Source organism: Peromyscus maniculatus, chromosome X (assembly GCF_049852395.1).
Source record: "Peromyscus maniculatus bairdii isolate BWxNUB_F1_BW_parent chromosome X, HU_Pman_BW_mat_3.1, whole genome shotgun sequence".
Taxonomy (NCBI): Eukaryota; Metazoa; Chordata; class Mammalia; order Rodentia; family Cricetidae; genus Peromyscus; species Peromyscus maniculatus.
Window position 1 is genome coordinate 90,903,323 of NC_134875.1, and position 21,077 is coordinate 90,924,399.

The 21,077-nt window shown below is 40.1% G+C and overlaps 1 protein-coding gene and 1 long non-coding RNA gene across 8 annotated transcripts in view; both read right to left on the minus strand.

The window, feature by feature from the left end:
- Window positions 1-238: 238 nt before the first annotated feature.
- Window positions 239-21,077, minus strand: part of LOC143270913 (uncharacterized) — a 126,749-nt gene continuing 105,910 nt past the window's right edge. For both annotated transcript variants that reach the window (XR_013048124.1, XR_013048123.1), the window contains one exon: window positions 239-5,074. This is a non-coding gene — a long non-coding RNA (uncharacterized LOC143270913). The remainder of the gene's footprint in view (window positions 5,075-21,077) is intronic.
- Window positions 5,390-20,491, minus strand: LOC102912247 (eukaryotic peptide chain release factor GTP-binding subunit ERF3B). Of its 6 annotated transcripts, none has more exons than XM_042268961.2 (2): window positions 10,185-20,491; window positions 5,390-7,743 (listed from the first exon to the last, which is right to left on the minus strand). In XM_042268961.2, the coding sequence occupies exon 1, from the start codon at window positions 12,304-12,306 to the stop codon at window positions 10,408-10,410; it is 1,899 nt and encodes a 632-aa protein (XP_042124895.1). In that variant the 5' UTR covers window positions 12,307-20,491; the 3' UTR covers window positions 5,390-7,743; window positions 10,185-10,407. The 6 variants fall into 6 exon arrangements, with proteins under 6 accessions (XP_042124895.1, XP_042124894.1, XP_076418363.1 ...); XM_042268960.2 differs by having other exon boundaries at window positions 5,390-9,701; XM_076562248.1 differs by having other exon boundaries at window positions 5,390-5,909; window positions 9,550-20,491.

Here is a 21,077-nt window from a genome sequence, read left to right on the forward strand (position 1 = left end):
TCTCTCTCTCTCTCTCTCTCTCTCTCTCTGTCTGTCTCTCTCTCTCTCTCTTTCTGTCTTCCTGAGTTGAGTTTCAATGTAATTATACCTCTTTGTTCACCAGGGATTGTATTACACCAGGTAATTTTTATTAATTATATTTATTTATCTTACATCCCAACCTCGGTTTCCCCTCCCTCTTCTCCTATTCCCTCCCCCACCCCAATCCATTCCTCTGTTTCTGTTCAGAAAGAGGCAGGCCTCCCATGGATATCAATAAAACACAGCATATCAAGTTACGGTTTTTTCAAATTGCACAGGGCTTAAATACACTGGGAATAAACCACCTGTTAGTAGACTCCCTGAAGTCTGATGCATGTGTTGATAGTCAATCTGCACCAGGTTTTCATTCTTACTTCTTCGCATGGTTTGCTTCCCTGTGGAAACTTGCAGGGACTCCCTCAGAAATGGTCATGGAAAGAGGCTCCAGCTTGGTACCCTGTGACAGGGTTGGAGTTCCTGAAGAGAACCTAGGCGAGGCTACCGGTAAAGGGTTAGCCTCAGTTGCTGCACAGAGCCCAGCATGTTGAAGATGCCAGAACTGTGGATGAGCATCAAAGACAGCAGCAGCTATGAAGTGAAGCGCTGCTCTGACGCAAACAATATTAGGTCCAGCCTATATTGCTTGCTCCCACGGTCCGCGGAAGAGTCTACCAACCAGCTGAGGATTCTAATCTGAGGGATATTCAATGAATCTAAGCACACTGAGTTCTTTAGTCTATTCGCTTTATTCTTCTATGGTGATTCCATCTACACAGTTTCTTTTCTGCTCTCTTACTTAGCTCCTCTCGGTCCCCCCTGCTCTCAGTTCCTTCTGCTGTTCTCTCATCATTCTCCCTAGTTCTTTCCATCTCCGTCCTCATCTTGTTCTTTTCCATCAATCCTATTCTACCCATACTCTCCGAGAAGCAGCATATATACCCACACAGTAATTCTTTGGTAAACAATGCGAGGCTTGAAGTTTTCAGGGTTGCAGAGAGAGGTGATAAGGACCCACACATAAAGCAATTAATTGTCAGCTTCCAATTACAACCCAAAAGGGGAGTGACTAAAGGGGAGTTCTCTGGTAGGGTCAACTAAAGGCTAAGACCAATTAGGGAATTTATGTGCTCTAACTATAATATAGAAATGGCTAGGTAAAAAGTGAGGGGTCAGTAAGTCACAAGAAAGTAAACTGTCTTTAGCGCCACGTTTCCCGCTCATCCCAGCTGCAGCTGCTTTCTGATAGGGAGGGGGACATGTGCTAGGTGGCTAAGCAACCTATGTCAGAGCACGTAGTATTTGGTTAGTAAAAGCACTTTCACTCAGAGTAATTGCTGAGGAGAAAATCTAGGAATAGCACCTGGCTGAGGAGGAATAAAAACTTAATTTGCACAAGAAAGAAGCTTAGCACCTATTGCCTGCCTGGCCTGGAGGCAATCTCCTTGGGTCAGTGGGAAGTAACTACCTTAACTCAGTATCTAGCAAATGGTTAAAACTTCATCCCAGGAATGTGAGCAGTAAATCTCTTAAGTTAGGGTCTTGTGTAAATAACCCGGGGTGAAGGTAAAGGGTTGAGGATTTAATTGTTAGTGGTTCTTTTCTCTATCTGTGAGTGAGATGAGCTAATGTTTATCTATGTGCAGTTTTGTCCTTGGAAAAAGGTATCTTTGCTGAAATACTTTTGTCTGGAGAATGGCCCTAGCCAAATGTATGTTAATGAAAGGTAAACACAGCTGGGGTAGTTGTCCAATTACCCCAAATGTATAGGAAAAGTTGTGCCCAAGATTGAGATGCAATCGTGAAAGTACATGTACACATAACATGGAGATGCATGGTAAGTGGGGAGACTCATAGCTGTTATTGCACAAGAAGTTTACAACAAGAGACAGCCAGTTCATTCCAAAGGCAGTGATTCCATAACACCTTGTGTGATGGTTTCCTCTAACAGAACCCTTAGTTCTGATAGGTTGACCTTCTGAACACTAGTTGTCACTGCTGTATACTCTCATGGACTTTCACTACCAGCGGCTCTCAATACCTATGAGACGAGTTGCATGTATTGCAGGGGGCAGAGCCAGGGAAGTGGAGTTGTCTAAGCCCTTAGGACTCAGAAGATCCTGAGTGAATCCCAGACATTGCACACACTGGGTCATTTGCAAGCCTGGATATTTGTTTTTGCCCTGATTTGATTGTAACTGTACCCTGTTTCTTCCCATTTCAAGGAAGAATTTAACTTGATTTTTGCTTTCCAGGTGCCCACAGCTGAGACACTTTCTTTTTAAAAAGAATACTTCATTTTAAACTGTTGAAATTTTTTCAGTTTTTAAATTTTTTCGGTTATTTTTATTTTATATGTATGGTGTTTTGTCTGCATGCGTATGCGCACTGTGCATACAATACCCGTAGAGACCAGAACAGATCATCAGATTCCCTGAAACTGGATTTGCAAGCGGTCATGTGGGTGCTAGGAACTGAACCTATGTCCTTTGGAAGAGTATCCAGTGTGCTTAGATGCTGAGCCATCTCTCTAGCCACTAAGAATACTTTTAATACATATATTCTCTATATCTTTAAAGATAAAAGATTTAAAAAATACCATGTTAGGTTTTTAAAGGGAGAAAAGCCCTAAGACCAAAATCAGAATTCTTCCTTTTAAGATAAAGATTGCAGCAACCTCCAAAACACTGCCCTCATAAATGATGTATTTCTAATTTTAGTAAATATGTGCACTGCCTTTCAAATCATGTTTCTAAACTAAAACATAAAAACCTTAATGCACCAAAGGCAATCCTTACTCTTGTAAGTGACTTCAACTTCCTACTGCAATGACTTATCATACTTAGTTTATAGAAGAGAATGTGGTGGGTGTTTATTAGAAGAGTTGTTAAGGCCTTGGACATATGCACAGACAGTGAAAGCATGGCAGAGGTGCTGGAGAAAATGAAGCCGAATGGGAGACCTCCCTTCCTTACAGGTCTCAGAGGAGAGGGCAAAGGTTCGCAGAACACCAGTGCAGCCAAGCTGTCTGATTCCTTGCAGCAGAGGGGAGAGAGAATTCCCTGGAAGGAATACTTGACTGGATTCTGAGGATGTGGGCTCAATGTGGAGGAAGCAGCACACATCTGGTTGAGGTGCCTCCACAAGACAGGGGGAGGAATGTGTCACTCCAGTAACCCTCTGACATCCAGTACAGTCTGGTGACCTGAGATCTGCAAGCTTCCTCGGGGAAGTGAGAGTGGTGCCTGCCACTCTTCTGGAATCCAGAAACTGCCAGTCAAACCTGATGAAACTTTTGGGGTAATTATTGGTCACTTACCATGTAAATGTATTAATGCGGAAAAAGTTCAGTTAGACTGCACTAAAGCAAGTTAGACTTAGGAGGACATAATTCGCCTAGGCCTCCACTAGAGAACAGTGAGCTTTTAATCTAGTGCCCCAGGGGCTGGAGGGACGGCTCAGTGGTTAAGAGCACTATCTGTTCTTCAAGAGGACCCAATTCCCAGAACCCACATAGCAGCTCACAGCTGTCTGTAACTCCAGTTCCAGGGTACCCAAAAACCTCATGCAGGCAAAACACCAATGCACATAACTCAGTGCCCCAAATGCAAAATAACATGTATAACTGGGTATGTAACATATATATATATATATATATATATATATATATATATATATATATATGTATACTATATATATAAAACAAGTGAGAGATGCAGTGCCATGACTGTACATGCTGTACATGGCAGTCTGACTACAAACAATTTTTTGTTTATTTGTTAATCGCCTCATGCCAAAACTAAAGCAAGATTTCAATACTGACTGCTTAAACTTTTGAAAAAGTTCAGCAATTAAATAGAAAAAATGATCCTTATTGGAGACGGAGAAAGACATGCAAATTAGAGTTGAGGAGACAGCTCAGTGGAGTAGGTATCTAGTAAGCAAACCCGTGGACCAGAGTCAGGCCTCCTACAACCTAGGGAAAACCTTAGCAGTTATTTTGACTGCCTGTAACCCCAGAACTTGAGAAGTAGATAGAGGGGACTCCCTGGATCAAAGTGGTAGCCAGAATCAGCAAGCTCTTTGTTCAGTGAGAGACAATGCTTCAATAAAGTAGACAGCAAAAATAAATAAATAAATAAATAAATAAAGTAGAGAGGAACTGAAGATGCTCTATAGCAGCTTTGGGCTTTCCCATGCACGCGTGTTTATACACACCCCATACACACTGTACACATACATATGCACACATACCCATGCAGAAAAGAGGTATATGTAAAATGACCTGCATCTGCAGATTTGACTTATCAATATAAGTACAAAAGGGCTTTCTTTACATGTGAATTTTATCTCACCATTGACTCTAAAAATAAATTATACAAGTTTAAGGGTAAATGTGAGAAAAGAAAAATCTCTGTAGAAGTTAAGGCAGATTTCTTATGAAAAACAATCTGCCATAGTAGAGTGTGGGACAGAATCATGTGGAAAGTTAATATAATTATTATTCTATATGCTGTTATACAAAATTGTCAGCCGTTCTCTCTAGAATACAAGTCAAGTCTTTTCTGTCACATGTGCTGTTCATTCAGAAGGTTTTTATTTTTTTTCCATTTCTCTGATTTTGGTGGTTTGTGGAACATTAAAACACACACAGTTATAAAGTTTCTCCTGAATTCGAAGACAAGGTCACCTTCTTAAGGAGTAGCCTCAACCCAAGTTTCCTTCCTATCAATGGCCAGTTCTTAGTGATTTTTTTTAATGTAGAAAACCAATCAATTGCTGAGTCTGTGGCTGTTGACGGTTCCTTTTAGTGGGTACAAAATGACAACTAAGCATCTCCATTATTTCACAGTCCAATTCACTAACACTGTTCCTAGACAGCAAAGAAAGATGCTTCTGTGAGAAATGCAGTGTGCTGTTACCCAGCCAAAGGTTTCCTCTGCTTTTCTTCCTGGGTCTTTGCTGACATGGAATGCAGGTTCACTCCTTTCTTCATGTAACATTTCCTCAGAGCTGTCCCATAAAGTCCAGAGGAGGAATCTTACGATAGAAGTTGCTAGAAGGATTTGGGAGGGAGAAGGAGAAGAGGGCATTAGAGGATTTGGAGGAAGGTGGTGTTAGATAGATACGATCAAAAATGCATTCAATATACTTATGAATTTTTTGAAGAATAAATGAAAGTATCTTATAAAGTTGCTAAAAGCCAGTGGGTACATACTGATAAGTCCTGAAGGGCATTGTATATTTAGCATGCAATAAGACATGGGGAAATTATGCATACTCTTAGTTGACAGAAATTTGAGATAAAGCTCTTTAAGAGTACATTAGCTACTTACATGTTTTGGTGATAAAACATAATGACCAACACAACTTATAGAAAAAAATGAGTTTATTTTGGCTTATATAGAAAAAAATGAGTTTATTTCGGCTTATGGTTCCAGAGGGATACAAGTCCATCATGCATCACGATACAGAAGCACGGCAGCCAGAGGCACGCATGGCAGCTGGAGCCAGAAGCTGAGCGCTCGCATCCTCAGTTACAAGTGTGAAGCACAGAGAGCAAACTGGATATGGGGTGGATTATAAAAACACTCAAAACCCGCTCTCAGTGGCATCCTTCCTCCAGGAGGGCCACAACTCCTAACCATCCCTGAATAGCACCATCGACTGGGGACCAAGTGTTCAAATGCATGAGGCTACGGGGGACAACTTGTATTCAAACCATCCCATTCCACTCTATGGCCTCCACAGACTCATGGTCATATCACAATGTGAACTGCATTCAGTCAAGCTTTCAAATATCCCCAGGCTTTAAAAGCCCCAACACTGCTTAAAAGTCCAACATCCAAAGTCTCTTTTGTGACTCAAGGCACTCTCTTAATTGTAGCTCCCTGTAAATAAAAACAAAAAGAAAAACAAATTACTTACTTCCAATCAACATACAATGGCGCAGAATATGCATTACCATCCCAAAAGGGAGGAAAGGGGCCAAAGGAAGACAAGAATCCAGAATGGCAAACACTAAACCCTGTAGTTCTATGTTCCATGTTAAAGGACTTAGATGGCTCTGTCTTTTCAGCTTTGGTACCTACAACATACATCTCCTTCTTAGACTGCTTTCACTTCATGTATGCAGCTCTCCTGGGCAGACATCTCACAGCTCTGACATCACTAACTTCTTGGGGACAGGCTTCATCGTCACAGCTTCATGTAATGGCCTCCCAGGGCCTTCATCCAAGGACTCCCCTAACACTCACTGCCTGGGCTCTCTGGAACACAGAAGAGGAATCTACAACCCCTTCACTCTGCATCTTTCATGCCCCTAAAGCCCACACCACATGAATGATGCTGCCAAGTTCGGCTGCCAATTCGGGATGGATGTACACTTCCCTGGACCCCAGGAGCAGCAGCTTTTATTTGCTGTTGCTTTCTAGAAGCAGAAACCACTCTAGGCTCTCTTTCCCACATCAGCTTAGCTGGGTGCAGTTTTGCCCTGAAGGAACCCTACCATTTATTCAAGTGCAAAGCAGACCTCTCCTTAGTGGTATTAATCTCCTTAACAATTATAGCCCCTCTTCCAGCCAATCTTTATCTCTCCAAACTGTACATTCTGCATTTCTTTTTGTCCCACTTTCTCTTTATCATAGACCAGCAAAAGCATTATGGATAAGAGTCATGCCACACTCAGCATTATGCAGCATGTCAATTTCCTCTGGCAAAGAAATTACTACACAGTTTTCATAACCTGAACAAATTGTTGTTAAAATATCCATATTATCTAAAATAATTTATAGATTCAAGGCAATCCCTGTCAAAATACTAATGGCATTGTCTACAGAGCTAGAAAGATAATCCTAAAAAAAATTATATAGAAGCACACATGTCCCAGAATAGCCAAAGTAATCTTGAGGAAAAAAAGAACAAAGTTTGGAAGTATTGCATATTCAAAATGGAAATAACTATGAAACATGGCATTGGCATATAAAAAACACACAGAATTGGAATAAAATAGAGAAATAACTGTGTGAGTTTATAACCAACTTATCCTTAAAAAGGTGTCAAAAAACATGGTGTCCACTCCCACATAGTAGAATGAAACATGAAGCTTTCTCTCTGTACCAGAATCAACACAAATGGATCCAACACCTTAATAGAAGATCTGAAACTACAAGAGGAAAACATGCGAGGGGGGTGTAAATGTTTAAACACATGCAACAGTTTCCTGGACAGAACTCCCAGTCCACTTCTTAAAATTCAGCCTCAGGTGAGTTCTTAGGAAAAGGGCAGAAGGCAGCCAGTTTCTTGCCAAAATAGCACAGAAATGGGCTCTAGTCCAATGGCTAACATTGTTCCCTTCTGAAACCTTGTGAGCCAGGCTGCTACATTCTGCAGTACTCTCAGCCCTACAGCCTTCAAGGTTCCTGCTAAGGTCGGCTTACGGCATCCAACTTTTCTACAAAGTTTCCGTCTTCCACATTCCTCTAAAAAACAACATGCTCATGCACTATACAGCAACAGCCTCCTCTCTGGTTTCCAATTTCCGCCATCAGTTCCTTTCCTGTGGCTGTGATAAAACACCATGAGCAGAAGCAACTTACAGAATGGAGGGTTTATTTAGGCTCACGGTTCCAGAGAGATAAACGATCACCATGGCAGGGAAGCAGGGCAGCAAGCAGCAGGCATGGCAGCCAGCGGGAGCAGGAAGCTGAGAGCGCGCATCCTCGACTGCAAGCAGGAAGCAGAGAGAGCAACAGAAAGTGGGGTGAGACTGGAAACACTCAAAGCTCACCCCTTAGGGCATACTACCTCCAACAAGGCCACACCTCCCAATCCTCCCCCAAACAGCACCAGCAACTGAGAACCAAGGGTTCAAATACATGAGCCTATAAGGGACATTCTTATTTAAAGCATGAAAAAGTTAACTTAATATGAATTGGAGATAGCAGAAATTCTTTAACAGGGCACTGCCCTGATTATGGCTTTATAAGTAGTTCAGTGCACTGGGCAAACTAATTAATGCTGTGCTGGCAAATGGCCCTAATTTAAAATATTGAAAAATATTAGATGTTAACAACTATAAAGTACCTAGAAATTAGAAAGAAATATTACTGTATGTCTTTCTCTACTGGTGGTTCTCTGTGGCAGGCTGTCACTGTGTAGCTAGCTCAGCCTGTTCTCAAACTCACTGTGTAGTTGGAGAGCTGGCTTTGAACACATCATCTTGCCTCAGCTTTCCAAGTAGTTACATTGCAAGCCAGTGTCACCATGCTGGGCCCATATGCACTACCTTAAAAGAGCTAGACTCTGGTGTCCCCAACCTCCTGAATGATAGGATCATCACTGAATTGCAAAGAAATCATTTCTAAAATAGACTTTGAAAGATTGTGACATTTTCTCTGAATATTATGTGTATGTCTCTCTCACGCACACAAATATTTAGGAACCAGTTTTTGAAAAATTATCCAAATCAAGTAGAAACAGAGTTCTGTTCTGGCTTTTCTTTTGGCCAATTAGTAGAAAAGAGAGAGAGAGAGCTAGTGTGTGTGTTATGTGTGTGTGGATATAATATGAATATAATACACATATATACAGCTATTGGTAAATTACTAAAATTACTATGACATTAATATCGCATTAAAAAATGTTTTAAATGACTGCCAAGAGCTGGATGTGGTGGCTTACATCTATAATTTCAACAGTAAGGACACTGAAGCAGGATGGTCACAAGCTCAAGGCCTGCCAAGGTTACACAGTGGGGCTCACACAGCTAGGGGGACATTCTCAATAAAGTGACTGTCAAGGTATGATTTTTATCAAGTACTGGACTGGCCTGATTGCTGTACGAAGTTTAGCACACAACCAAAAAGAACTCCTAATGACAAAAGATAAAACAAATCTCCTGCCATAGACATTCATGATTAAATGACTGTGTTCATCACCATATGGGGTTCCTTATGGATTAGATTAGCTGAAGCATGACAAGCTAAAATCTTTTTCTGAAGTGGGTGCTCTGATGACCTGTGGTGGATGATGCACAATAGAGCCATGCTGTTGGTAATCCGACCCAGTCAGTAATGATCTAATACACTGAGATAGGAGTTTCATGGGCACACAAAGAAACAGACCATGGAAAAGACACCGCCATTACCTGAGCAGAGGCCCAGGGTGTTGTGGCCACAGTGTCAACATCTACCAGCCTGCACATGAGGGTTAGCAAAGAAGTTTCTTACTCCAAGTACAGAGTTGTACCTAAAAGGAACTGGTTCTGCACCCCACTGGGAAGATGTTTACACTAAGCCAGTACCTACTTACCAAGACAGAAATTTCTCCAGCTGTTGACAGTTCTGAGGGTCATAAAGTCATTCTTCTGGCAATAAATCTAACTACCTTAGAATCGACAACTGGTGTTTTCCTCAAGCATTTGTTTGGAGAACAGTTGTAATGAACCCTCAACCATGAGGAATAGACTCCTTTCCCATGTCAAGTCCTTTGTTTTAGTAAATGACATATAGTCCTAGTTCAACAATTTACCTTTTCAGTAATTGTGCCCGTTATTGTATCTGCACCCCAAATTTCACAGTGAATGATACCAAAGCACGTTAAAGATGATGGAGTACATAAGAGTCTATTCAACATATATAGTCTGAAACCTTAGGAATACGTGTGATTTGGCCGTATGGGACCTAATGGAAGAGAAAAAAAAAAGATAATCTTCATTTTCAAACAATAACTGGGTAAGTAGAAGAACTCCTTTACTAATTGAACTTGGACACAGAAAACACAGTTAACTGGAAAGGACACTGAGATAGGGTTTTTTTCATAGTAAAGTCTTCATTTAGTACAAACCTGTGTGGTTTTAACCAATTCCTCATTTCAAACAGTGGAGATTTTTTTTAAGCCCAAGTACTAATGTATTTAATTACTTGAGAAAATAACCTAGTGAGACAGTGATTCCTATAAATTCAAGCATTATTCAAACACATTTCAAATACTGAAGTTTAAAATGGAACACTTTATTTACATGTTAGTTGTCTTGATTAACATATACACACTGACACACTGATTGTTCTGCACAGAACAAATGATGTCTAGATATCCCAAAGGGAAATCAAAATTTAAAATATATTATTTTTAGTATTGTAGGCAATTACATACACGTCACTTACAAAGCTATTACTGATCTGTCCAAGGAAGCAGAGTGGTGGAGAGGGAAGAAACTGGAGTATGCATTCAAGAGTGCCATAACTGAGGTCTCAACATGAGAAAGCTGACAAAACATGGATTTTTGCTGTGAAATTTCTCTGCAAAATATGGACAAACGTCTGTCAATGGGCAGTAAATTGCAGTCAATCTTCGCACATTACGGTGCAGAGGCATCAATGAAATCGCTTAGTCCTTCTCTGGGACCAATTTCAGAACTTTGCCAATTGCGATTGTCTTACCCTCATCTCTTAAAGTAAAACGACCCATCTGAGGAAAATCTTTAAATGTCTCCAGGCAGATAGTTCCTGCTGTCCTTAATCGAGCAATACACACTTGATCTTGTTTCACAAAGCGGGGTCGTGTCTTACTTTTTTCTCCTGATTTCTTGTCTACCAAGGAGATTAAGGCTGTTATCTCAACTTCCTCAATACAAGTATGGATGTGAAGCACCGCGTTATAACCTGGGCAGATGATAGATTTGTGCTCAATGATCACAATCTGAACATCAAATGTGCGTCCAGAGTGGCAAAGATTACTAGGTTCACAAAGTATGAAGCCTGGAAGAATCTCTTCTTCTTCGATTCCTTTCAGTCTGATTTTGAGGTTTTCACCAGGGGCTACAAAATCAGTCTCAGTATCATCAGAAACTATTCCTAGAACCTCCACATTGTGCTTGTTGGGCATCATCACAAGCTGCTGGCCTTTAAAAATGGATCCCGATTCCAGCTTTCCCAGGACCACAGTGCCCATATCCTTGTACTTATCCACAATTGGCAACCTAATTGGTCCATCAACTGATCTGCTGAAGTTTGGCAAACTATCCAAATATGGAATAAATGGTAATCCAGTGTACCAAGGGCAGAAATCTGACTGCTCTTTAATATTTGCTCCAGTCAGTCCTGAGCAGGGCATAAAGTGAATGTCCTTTTTTGGACTGAAGCCAACTTTTTTCAAAAACGGGACCAGTTTCTCTTTACATTCTTCATATCGCTCACTGCTCCAATCTACCGTAGGATCATCCATTTTATTAATTAGCACTATTAAGTATTTTACCCCTGCTGTTTTTGCCAACATCGCATGCTCTCGTGTCTGTCCACCTTTTTCAAATCCAGTTTCAAATTCTCCTTTCCTGGCAGAGATGACCAGGACAGCTAAATCAGCTTGAGAAGCACCACCAATCATATTTGGGACAAAACTCTTGTGGCCAGGGGCATCTAAAATTGTGAAATGTTTCTTTTCGGTTTCAAAATACGCACGGCCCACTTCCACTGTTTTACCCTTGTCTCTTTCCTCTTGGTTTGTATCTAAGGCCCAGGACAAATACCAAGTCTCTCTATTCTTCTCCTTAGCTTCTCTTTCGTATTTCTCAAGTGTCCTTCTGTCAACCATTCCAGTCAAAAACATTATTTGTCCTCCAATGGTTGACTTGCCAGCATCTACATGCCCAATGAACACCACATTTACGTGTTCTTTCTTAGGAGCACCTGACGGTATGACCATAGATTTTGATTTCCTTATTTCCTCTTTCTCCTCCATCATTTCCTTGCCACTTTCTTCTGGGGGCCCCGAATCTCCCAAAGAACCCCCAGGCTTTGCTTCACTTACTTCTTTAAGCTCCCACGATTCATCCAGGGCCATCTCCACCTCTCCATTTTCTACAACAGGTTCTGAAAGTTCCATGGTAATGGCTGAACTGGAACCCTCCCACGACACTAAAGGTCCATCTTTGGAAGGTTCCACAGGTGCTCCCCATCCCAGCCTTTTACCTTGAGGGTCTCCGGCGCCGGGGCAGGATTCGTCGCGGCTGGAGGCTGTGGGGGCGGGCAGCTGGGCCGAGCCCGGCAGGAAGGACGGCACGAACTCCGCGGCGCTTACCCTAGTAGGCACGAAAGGTTTGGCGTGGATGTTGAGCTGACTGCTGAAGGCCATGCTGAGATGCTGGCGCTGGGCCTCCGCTTCTGCTGCCTCGGCCGCTGCCGTGGCCGCAGAGGCGATGCCATCCCCACTCGGAGCCGAACCCGGGGCTTCCATGTCCACCTGATCCCAGCAGTCGGGAGCTGAGTCGCTGCTGCTGCCGAGATCCATGTCTGAGCAGCCGGGGTGCGGCGGAGAAGGAGGGAGGGAGGCAGGTCAGAACGTGCTGTTCCCACCGATGGTGGTAAGGCAGACCAGCCAAGGGCCACGGGATAGCTACGCGAGCCTTAGCGGCGCAGAGGCAGCAAAGCGCAGATGCTGCATTCACAGCTGCGGCGGCGGCGGCGGCGGCGGCGGCAGATATGGCCGCTCAATGCTCTGCTCCTGTGTGTAAGCGAATCTCCTCCCCCAAATCCCAATCACTTCCGACTCCTCCACCCCTGACCCAATGCCTGTGGTGAATTGACCCCTTGCTGCCATCCGTAGGTTTGTCCCCTTTAGTTCTCAGACAGAGGCTAAGTCCAGAAGTACAGTTTTTAAAATGAGATTTTCTATTTACTTTGGTTCATATGATCTGGGAGAAGGATTTGACCACGTCCCAAGTCCCAATGATTGAACCTTATATACACCTGACTTCAAATTCTGCTAAAATTTTCGTGTAAAATGACAACTCCTATTGAATAAATGGAAGGCAAAATGAGCAACCCAAAGGGGAAGTAAGTAGTGCTCAGACGGGATTTATGAAATGTGTAAAAATAGTCATTTCAACTTAAGATCACTTAGTAATTTGAAATCCAGAGGCTTTTTTTTGTTCCCACTAGTGCCCTATCAGCTTCCATTTTAAGGATAGGGTTAAAAATCTTTTTAAATTTCCAAGGAAGGCAATGTTTCAACCATGCCCTCTAGCCATTTCATGTGCAAGTACCTGGACCGTAGCTGGCAAGTCATTCTGTGGACTAAGGCCACCTGTGCTTTTCCAAGCAACTGTATTCTGGGTATACCTGCCCTATTCATGAGGACTTCTCCAAGAGTATTCTCTAGAATCACAGGCCAGGATGTTTCAGCTTCATTCTGAAAGCCTGAAATGGGAACTGGGTTTACAAATAAAAATCAATGAAGCTGTGGTAGTTAAAAGAAACTGTGGCTGTAAGCTCAATTACAGCAGCTATGACCTCTGAGGTTAAAAAAAAAAAAAAAAAAAAACCTTAAGTCTATTAGAATCAATAGACTATCACCCTTAGAAAAGGTTGACATTTGATCTAAATCCTGGATAACATTGTTTGTACATTATCTTATAGCAGAGAGAGGGAAGCAGGAGAAAATACAATTTGCTTTTCTGATGTGGAGTTTTAGACATTGATTTTAACTCAACCCAACAACGAAGACGTTACAAACAAGTGAGTGACCAGTGACTTGAGAATTGTGGTCTCCATACTTTATGGGAATATCATGGCCCCTGATACTGTTCAATTTAGAGCTGTCACAGCTGTATGCTATCCCCAAGCCTTTGGATAGCCCTTCATCCTTTTTCCTTGGGTAATGATTTACTTATTTAATTTATTGTGAGATAAAGGGAATTAATAGGAAAAACTGAGAGGTGAAATGTAAAGATGGCCTTCTGGACAGTACCCCACGCATGTACTGGGACATTTTGTGATAGGATTCTTTAAATGGGTTTAGGAGAATTTGTCAAAGTTTAGGGGACTGTTGTCACATAAAGCAATTTATTCAAATAAACAGGACAGATTTAGAATTTTGCCTTCTTCTGAGTCAACTGAATTAGTCATAAAAATATTAGCAAGATTGTTGCTGTGGTATCTGTTGGAGAACACAGGCTTCTCTGCTTTGATAACATTAAAGGAGAAAGGGAAAATAGTGGATGAATGGCCTTACAGTCTGTCAGTCATAGGATTCAGAAAGAGGCAAGAGGCAGGCCAGAGAGACAGAGATAGACAGATAAAGGGACAGAGATCCACTTCTCTGTACCAAAATAATTGGCCTTGGACAAAACTCTTGGGTGAGGGAGCATTTGTCTTTAAAGTGTTTATCACTAAACCAAAGATTTTCCCCACTATATTTTTAAGTATAAATGACATTCATACATTTTGGTAGGTTTAATATTTCCCCTTTTAAAACATTTTATTGTAAAATATAACACAAAGATAATTGCATAAAGCCAGGCAATGATACTGAATGCCTTTAATCCCAGCACTCAGGAGGCAGAAGCAGGTGGATCTCTGTGAGTTTGAGGCCAGCCTGGGCTACAGAGCGAGATCCAGGACAGCCAGAGCTACTTACACTGGGAAACCTTGTCTCAAAAAAAAAGATAATTGCATAAGACAAAATTATGCTTATTTTCTTATAAAAAGGCAAAAACACAATTCGGGCTGAGCACCCCATAGTCAATTGTTCTCTGAAGTTTGACCTACAGCTCAGGGAAGGAACATCCAGAAGGAGAGACAAAGTACCACAATGTTTGCTTCAAGATAGTGTCTTCTGTACATGACAGAGAAGCTTCACACAGGACATCTCAACAAGATGCCTAAAGAAGACCTACACAATAATAACACTACTTGGTGTACCGATGTGGATGGGAAAATTTTCATAAGTGCTCCAGAACTGTAGTTCTCAACCTGTGGGTCGCGACCCCTCTGGCAAACCTCTATTTCCAGAAATATTTACATTACAGTTCATAACAGTAGTAAAATTACAGTTATGAAGTAGCAACAAAATAATTTTATGGTTGGGGGTCACCACAGCATGAGGAACTGTATTAAAGGGCTGCAGCATTAGGAAGGTTGAGAACCACTGCCCTAGAAGAAGAGCTATAGGCTGAAGAGCTAGTGGCTACTGAGAGCCATTCCATCTTTTCCAAGGATGAAACCCCTGGTAGGTTATCCAGCCTGAAGTGGTCAGCCCTCAACATGTATACACATGAGCAACACTAAATGAACTCATCAGGTTGTGTTTGTATGTACATATTATGTGTGTGTGATTATTAGAGAAGAAGAAGTCATGAATTTGAGAGTGAGTGGAAGGGATGTAAGATGGAGTTAGGGGAAACAAAGGAGGGGGAAATAATAAAAGTAAATACTCATGTATAAAAGTCTCAAAGAATTTAAAAAGCAAATAAAGAAACAAAAAATATTGCCTTATAAATATTTTATAAAAAGGAAACACACCTATAACCAACATATAAATTAATAAATGGAAATTTGTACCAGATGTTGTGGAACACATATGTAATTTTAGGATTTGGGAAGCGGTGATAGGAGAATCAGGAGTTCAAGGTCAGTTAGGTACCTAATAAGGGACTAGATAGAAGAGGGGGTCTTCTAAGGAAGGGGAAATAGAATATTAGTGTTATAAAGAGACAATGGTGGAACACTGAATCTCTTTCCTCTATATTCAATACTATAAATTTTCTCATAGATAATTCTTTAATAGCATCCCACAGGCTTAGATGGTGTTTCCATTTTTATTTAGCAAAAAAAAAAATAATTTCCCAATTAATTTATCTTATGATCCATAAGTTATATAACTTAATTTTGTTTCCAAATTTTTAGGGATTTCCTATAATCATTCTATTATGGATTTCTAATTGAAATCCATGTTGTCTGAGAAAATATGTATATGATTTGAGGCTTTGAATTTGAATGGATTTATTTCATTCCTTATAATATGGTTTATATCAGTAAATATTCCATGTGTATTTGAGAAAATGTGACTCATAATATTGTTGTTGAATATGTGATATATGTCTCTCAAGTCTAGATGACTAATTGTATTATTCAATTTATATCTTTGATGATTTTCTGCTTACATTGACAGAGGTCATTGAAATTCCTGAATAAAATTATTGATTTTAATATTTTCCTCTTCAGTTCTATCAGGTTTACTCTTTTGCCAGGTATGTAAACATTTATGATTGATATGCTCTCTTATTTATTTATTTAGACAAGATTTTACAATATACTCCAGGCTAACCTAGAACTCATTATTCTCCTACCTTGGTATCCTGATACAGCATGTCTTCTTATTAAATTGATTGCTTTATGACTATTAGACATCCTTCTTTTACCGTACTCTTACTGTATAGTTAACAATGGACTCTCTATCAAAGCTTTTATTTTTATCTTATTTGCACCTTCAAAAATAGGTGTATTTATTTGCACATGGGCTTTGTGATAGAGCTCTAACCTAGCACAGATGAGACCCTACATATGAATCCTACTACCACAAAAAAAAGTGGCAACAACAATAAATAAAAAAACCAAGCACAGTCTTTGTCGACAACACATTTGCCTTTTTATTTACTTTATTTTATCTTGTTATGAAAGATATTCTTTCCAGATATTGAACTTTTCCTGGACTTTTTTTCTTTTAGAATTTCAGTGGCATTCAATATTTTCTTACTTGGAATGTTCCCATTGAGAAATGCAATGATATCATTGTTTCTCTGTACCTAATGTAGCTTTTATCTCTTAGTGCTTTTAACATTTTCTCTTTTTTCATTGCCATTAAGCAGTGATTAACTATAATGTGAATTGGTGTACCTTTTCCCATTTTTCATTAGTGTCCTCTTTCCTCTCCTTTATACTATATTTTTATGATATATATACATATATATTAAATACATACATAAACATACATGAAATCTAGAATTCACAGATGAAAAATCATAGAATTCTTTCTGGGTTTGGTTTAGTTCAATTAACAGGATGATCTTAATTTGTATCCATTTTCTATAGGTTAGGGATATAGCTCAGTGGTAGAGTGCTTCCTGAGCATGTATGAAACTAAGTTCAGTAACTAACACTGCAAAAGAAATTCATCATATTCACTATTTCTTTCAGCATTGAGCCAGCTGTATGAAAAACACTTGATAGACATAAACTATCTAAAATGTAGTCCTTGCAGTTAAATAGTTTCTAACTTAGTTGCAATTAAAATACACATAATTTTCCTGGCATTTTTTTCTTAGCACTTAAAATATATCATCTCACTATTTTGTTGTATTCATTATTTCAATAAGAATCCAGATGACAAATTATTAGGCTCTTTCTAAAACATAGGTCTCTTCGTGCTTTCAATATTTTCTTTGTCTTTCAGCACTTTTGTGCTTCTGCCTGGTCTTGATTTTGTCAGGCTTAGAGTTCAGCGGGCTTAGTATAGATTCTTCTATCCAAAATTGGAGTTTTCTTGAATTTTTTCCCTTACTGTGCACCATTATATGTATGCTAATGGGATTAATGGGGAATCTCACCTTTTTCTGAGTCTCTATTTTCCTCAACAATCTTGTCTCTTTCTCTGCTTCAGATTGAAGAATAACATTTGATCTATCTTAAAGTTGGTTGATTACAACTTTGACTGTTCAAGATTAGTGTTGAGTTCCTTTCATGAAATTTTCACTTGGTTTGCTCTATTTTTCAACTCCAAAATTTCTACTTTTCTGTTTTATCATTTCCACACTTTATTCATTTTCTCTAGCTGGTGAAATATTAACAACACCTCCATTAGGTCTCAAGGTTTGCCATGGTTAATTAATTTGTATTTTATTTATACTGGCTGATTTAGAATTTTGTCTGTTAGATCTTGTACCTGATACCAAAAACATACACTGGAGAAAAGACAGCATCTTCAATAATTAGTGGTATAAAAATTAGGTGTCAACATATAGATGCATGAAATTAGACCCACGTTAACATGGAAGGAGGAAATTCCGTAGGGCCCCAACTGTAGGCACAGCAACTAAGGAATGCTGAGAGCAAGAGAGTAGGCTTCCCCAGGGAAGAGCATTCCAATTGGTTACTCAATACCAAGTGATAAGCCCTGAAATCATATGCATAAAAGTAACATGTGGACTGAGTAGGTTTTTTAAATATATATATATGAATTATTATATGCACATATATTGTGTATATATGTTTAAAGCAACAATTATATAGAGGTCATGAATTTGAGAGCAAGCAAGTGGGAGATACATGGGAGAGATTTGGGGGGAGGAAATGAACATCAGCTGTTAAGTAAAGGATAGTCATGCTACAACCCACAGACCCAGAGAGGCTAAGTAACAAGAAAGACTCAAAGAGGGAGGGGGGATGCATGGACCTCCCTGAGCAGGGGAAATAGAATAGATTTTGCAGGTGAGTGGGGATGAGAACAGGAGGGATCAGGTGGGGTGGAGGGATGGAAGGAGAGAGTACTGGAAGAAACTACTGGAACTGGGGGCATTTGGGGAGCAATGTGGAAACGTAGTGCAGTGGAAATTCCCTGGAATCTACAAGGGTGACCCTAGTGAAGACTCTAGTTATGGCGGATACAGAACCTGAACCGGCCATCTTCTGTAACCAGGCAAGGCTTCCAGTTGTGGGACTGGGATATCAACCTAGCCACAGAACCTTCGACCCACAATCTGTCCTGCCTGCAAGATGTGCTGGGGTAATGGTAGCACAGAACTTGTGGGAGTGGCTAATCAATGACTGGTCCAACTTGAGGCCCACACCAGGAGAGGGAGCCCATGCCCAACACTGCCTGGATGGCCAGGAAGCAGAGACTGGATAGCCGAGAGACCTAGGAAAGAACCAAACAGAACTGGGGAAAATTCAATGAAATGATTACTGATATTCTGCTATACTCATATTATCTGTGCCTAGCCCAGTCGTCATCCAAGAGGCTTCATCCAGCAACTGATGGGAGCAGATGCAGAGATCCACAGCCAAACATTAGGCTGAGCTCAGAGAACCCTGCAGAAGATGGGGAGGAAAGATTATAGGAGGCAGAGGGGTCAAAGACGCCAGGAGAAAGTGAATCAACTCAAGAAAACCCACAAAATTAACTAACCTGGGTTCATAGGGGCTCACAGAGACTGAAGTGATGAATGCAGAACCTGTTTGGGTCTGAGCCAGGTCCTCTGCAAATATGTTATGTTTATGTAGTGTGGTCCTCTTGTGGGACTCCTAACAGTGGGAACATGCTGTCTCAGACTCTTTTACTGGCTTTTGGGACTCTACTCCTCATGCTGGGTCACCTTGCCCAGAATTAATACACGGGGAGGTGCTTAGTCTTACTGCAGCTTGATGTGCCCTGTTTTGTTGATACTCGTGGGAGACCTGTCCTTCTCTAAACAAAAATGGAGGAGAAGTGGATCTGGGGAAAAGGGGAGGAATTGCAAACTGGGAGGAGTGGAGTGAGGGGAAACTGCTGTCAGGATATAATGTATGAGAGAAGAATAAATAAAAAATAATAATAGTAATAAAAATAAAACAAAAATATTTTCAAAAAATAAATATGTATTTTAATAATCTGGTATCTGAACCATCTCATTAGCAATTTCTAGTCTACCCTTTACGCTCCTGTGCATGAGTAACGTGTGTTCCTGTTTTATTGCATGTCTCATAATTTTTGAATAATGTATTCTTTTTTGTGATAACTCTAATTTATGGTATCTGACTTTGTTGATGTCATTCCTTGCTCTTAAGATTCACTAACTGCTGGCAGATTTGCAAAGCCTTCAGCACTTAGGATAGTGCCAAAACAATGCATATTCATTTGAAATAGAAACATTACTTAGAATTTTGAAGGTTGGTTTATCTCTGGGTTGCAATATATAGTTAAGAGGATAGATAGCAAGTTACAATACCCACTTATCCAGAAGGTTAAGAAAGGGAAAGAAACAACAGAGGGGGGAAGTAGATAGATTTCTATTATCAAGTATAAAGTAGGGAATATTATATAGCTCATAATATAAAATAGCTAATAATGTGTGTGTGTGTGTGTGTGTGTGTGTGTGTGTGTGTGTGTGTGTGTGTATTCAGCAATTTATAAAAAAATTAGTCAAAACCTTAATGGCATTGAACAACAAAAATTCACCCATGATGAAATAGATAACACAAACTGCACTATAATTAATATGATAGTTGTGTCACTGCTAAAATCACTTTGAAACAGAAGTCTCTAGGCCCAAATTTTTTGCTGGTGAATTACAATTACTTTCAGAAAATAGAAAAGGAAGAAGCAATTCCTAACTCACATTATAAAATTGTGTTTTAAAAAATAAATAACTCGGGCTGGAGAGATGGCTCAGCGGTTAAGAGCACTGGCTGTTCTTCCAGAGGTCCTGAGTTCAATTCCCAGCATGGTGGCTCACAACCATCTGTAATGAGATCTGGTGCCCTCTTCTGGCCTGCAGGCGTATATGCAGACAGAACACTGTATACATAATAAGTAAATAAATCTTTAAAAATAAATAAATAAATTAAATAAATAAATAACTCCCATGAATGGAGACACAAAATTCTTGAATAAGTTATTAGCAAAAAATCCTAATAATATATGAAAAATATTGATGCAAAAACCCAACTCTCACCTCAAAGGACATAAGAGAGAGTTTATTCTGGGGCCAAATATGAGTGACCATGACCTAGGAATACACATATACATGTTTCCACAAATATCATTATGGTGGTTGAATGAGAATGGCCCCCATAGGCTCATGTTTGAATGCTTAGTTGGTCCCCAATTGGTAGAACTGTTGGAGAAGGATTAGGAGGTGTGTCATTGGGAGTAGGCTTTGAGGATTCAAAAGACTCATGCTATGACTAAAGCAACTAATTAAAGAAAGTGTTTGATCTGGGTTTATGGTTTCAGAGGGTTAGAACCCATGATGGCAGAGCAAAGACTGAGAACAGGAACAGTTGAAAACCCACATCTTGAGCCACAAGTATGAGCAGATAGAAAGGGATTGGGAATGGCATGATCTTTTAGAAGCTCAAAGCTCATCCACTAGGCCACACCTAATCATTCCCAAACAATTCTACCTACTGGGGTATAAGCATCAAAATATATGAATATATGGGGGCCATTCTCATTTAAGCCACCACAAGTATGTCCAGTATGGAGTAAGTTATGTAAGATTTTATTAAACACAGAATTTAAAAAAT

What these genes read in the sequence shown, in the direction of transcription:
- LOC102912247 (XM_042268961.2), bottom strand. Translation starts at nt 12,306, where the DNA reads ATGGATCTCGGCAGCAGCAGCGACTCAGCTCCCGACTGCTGGGATCAG.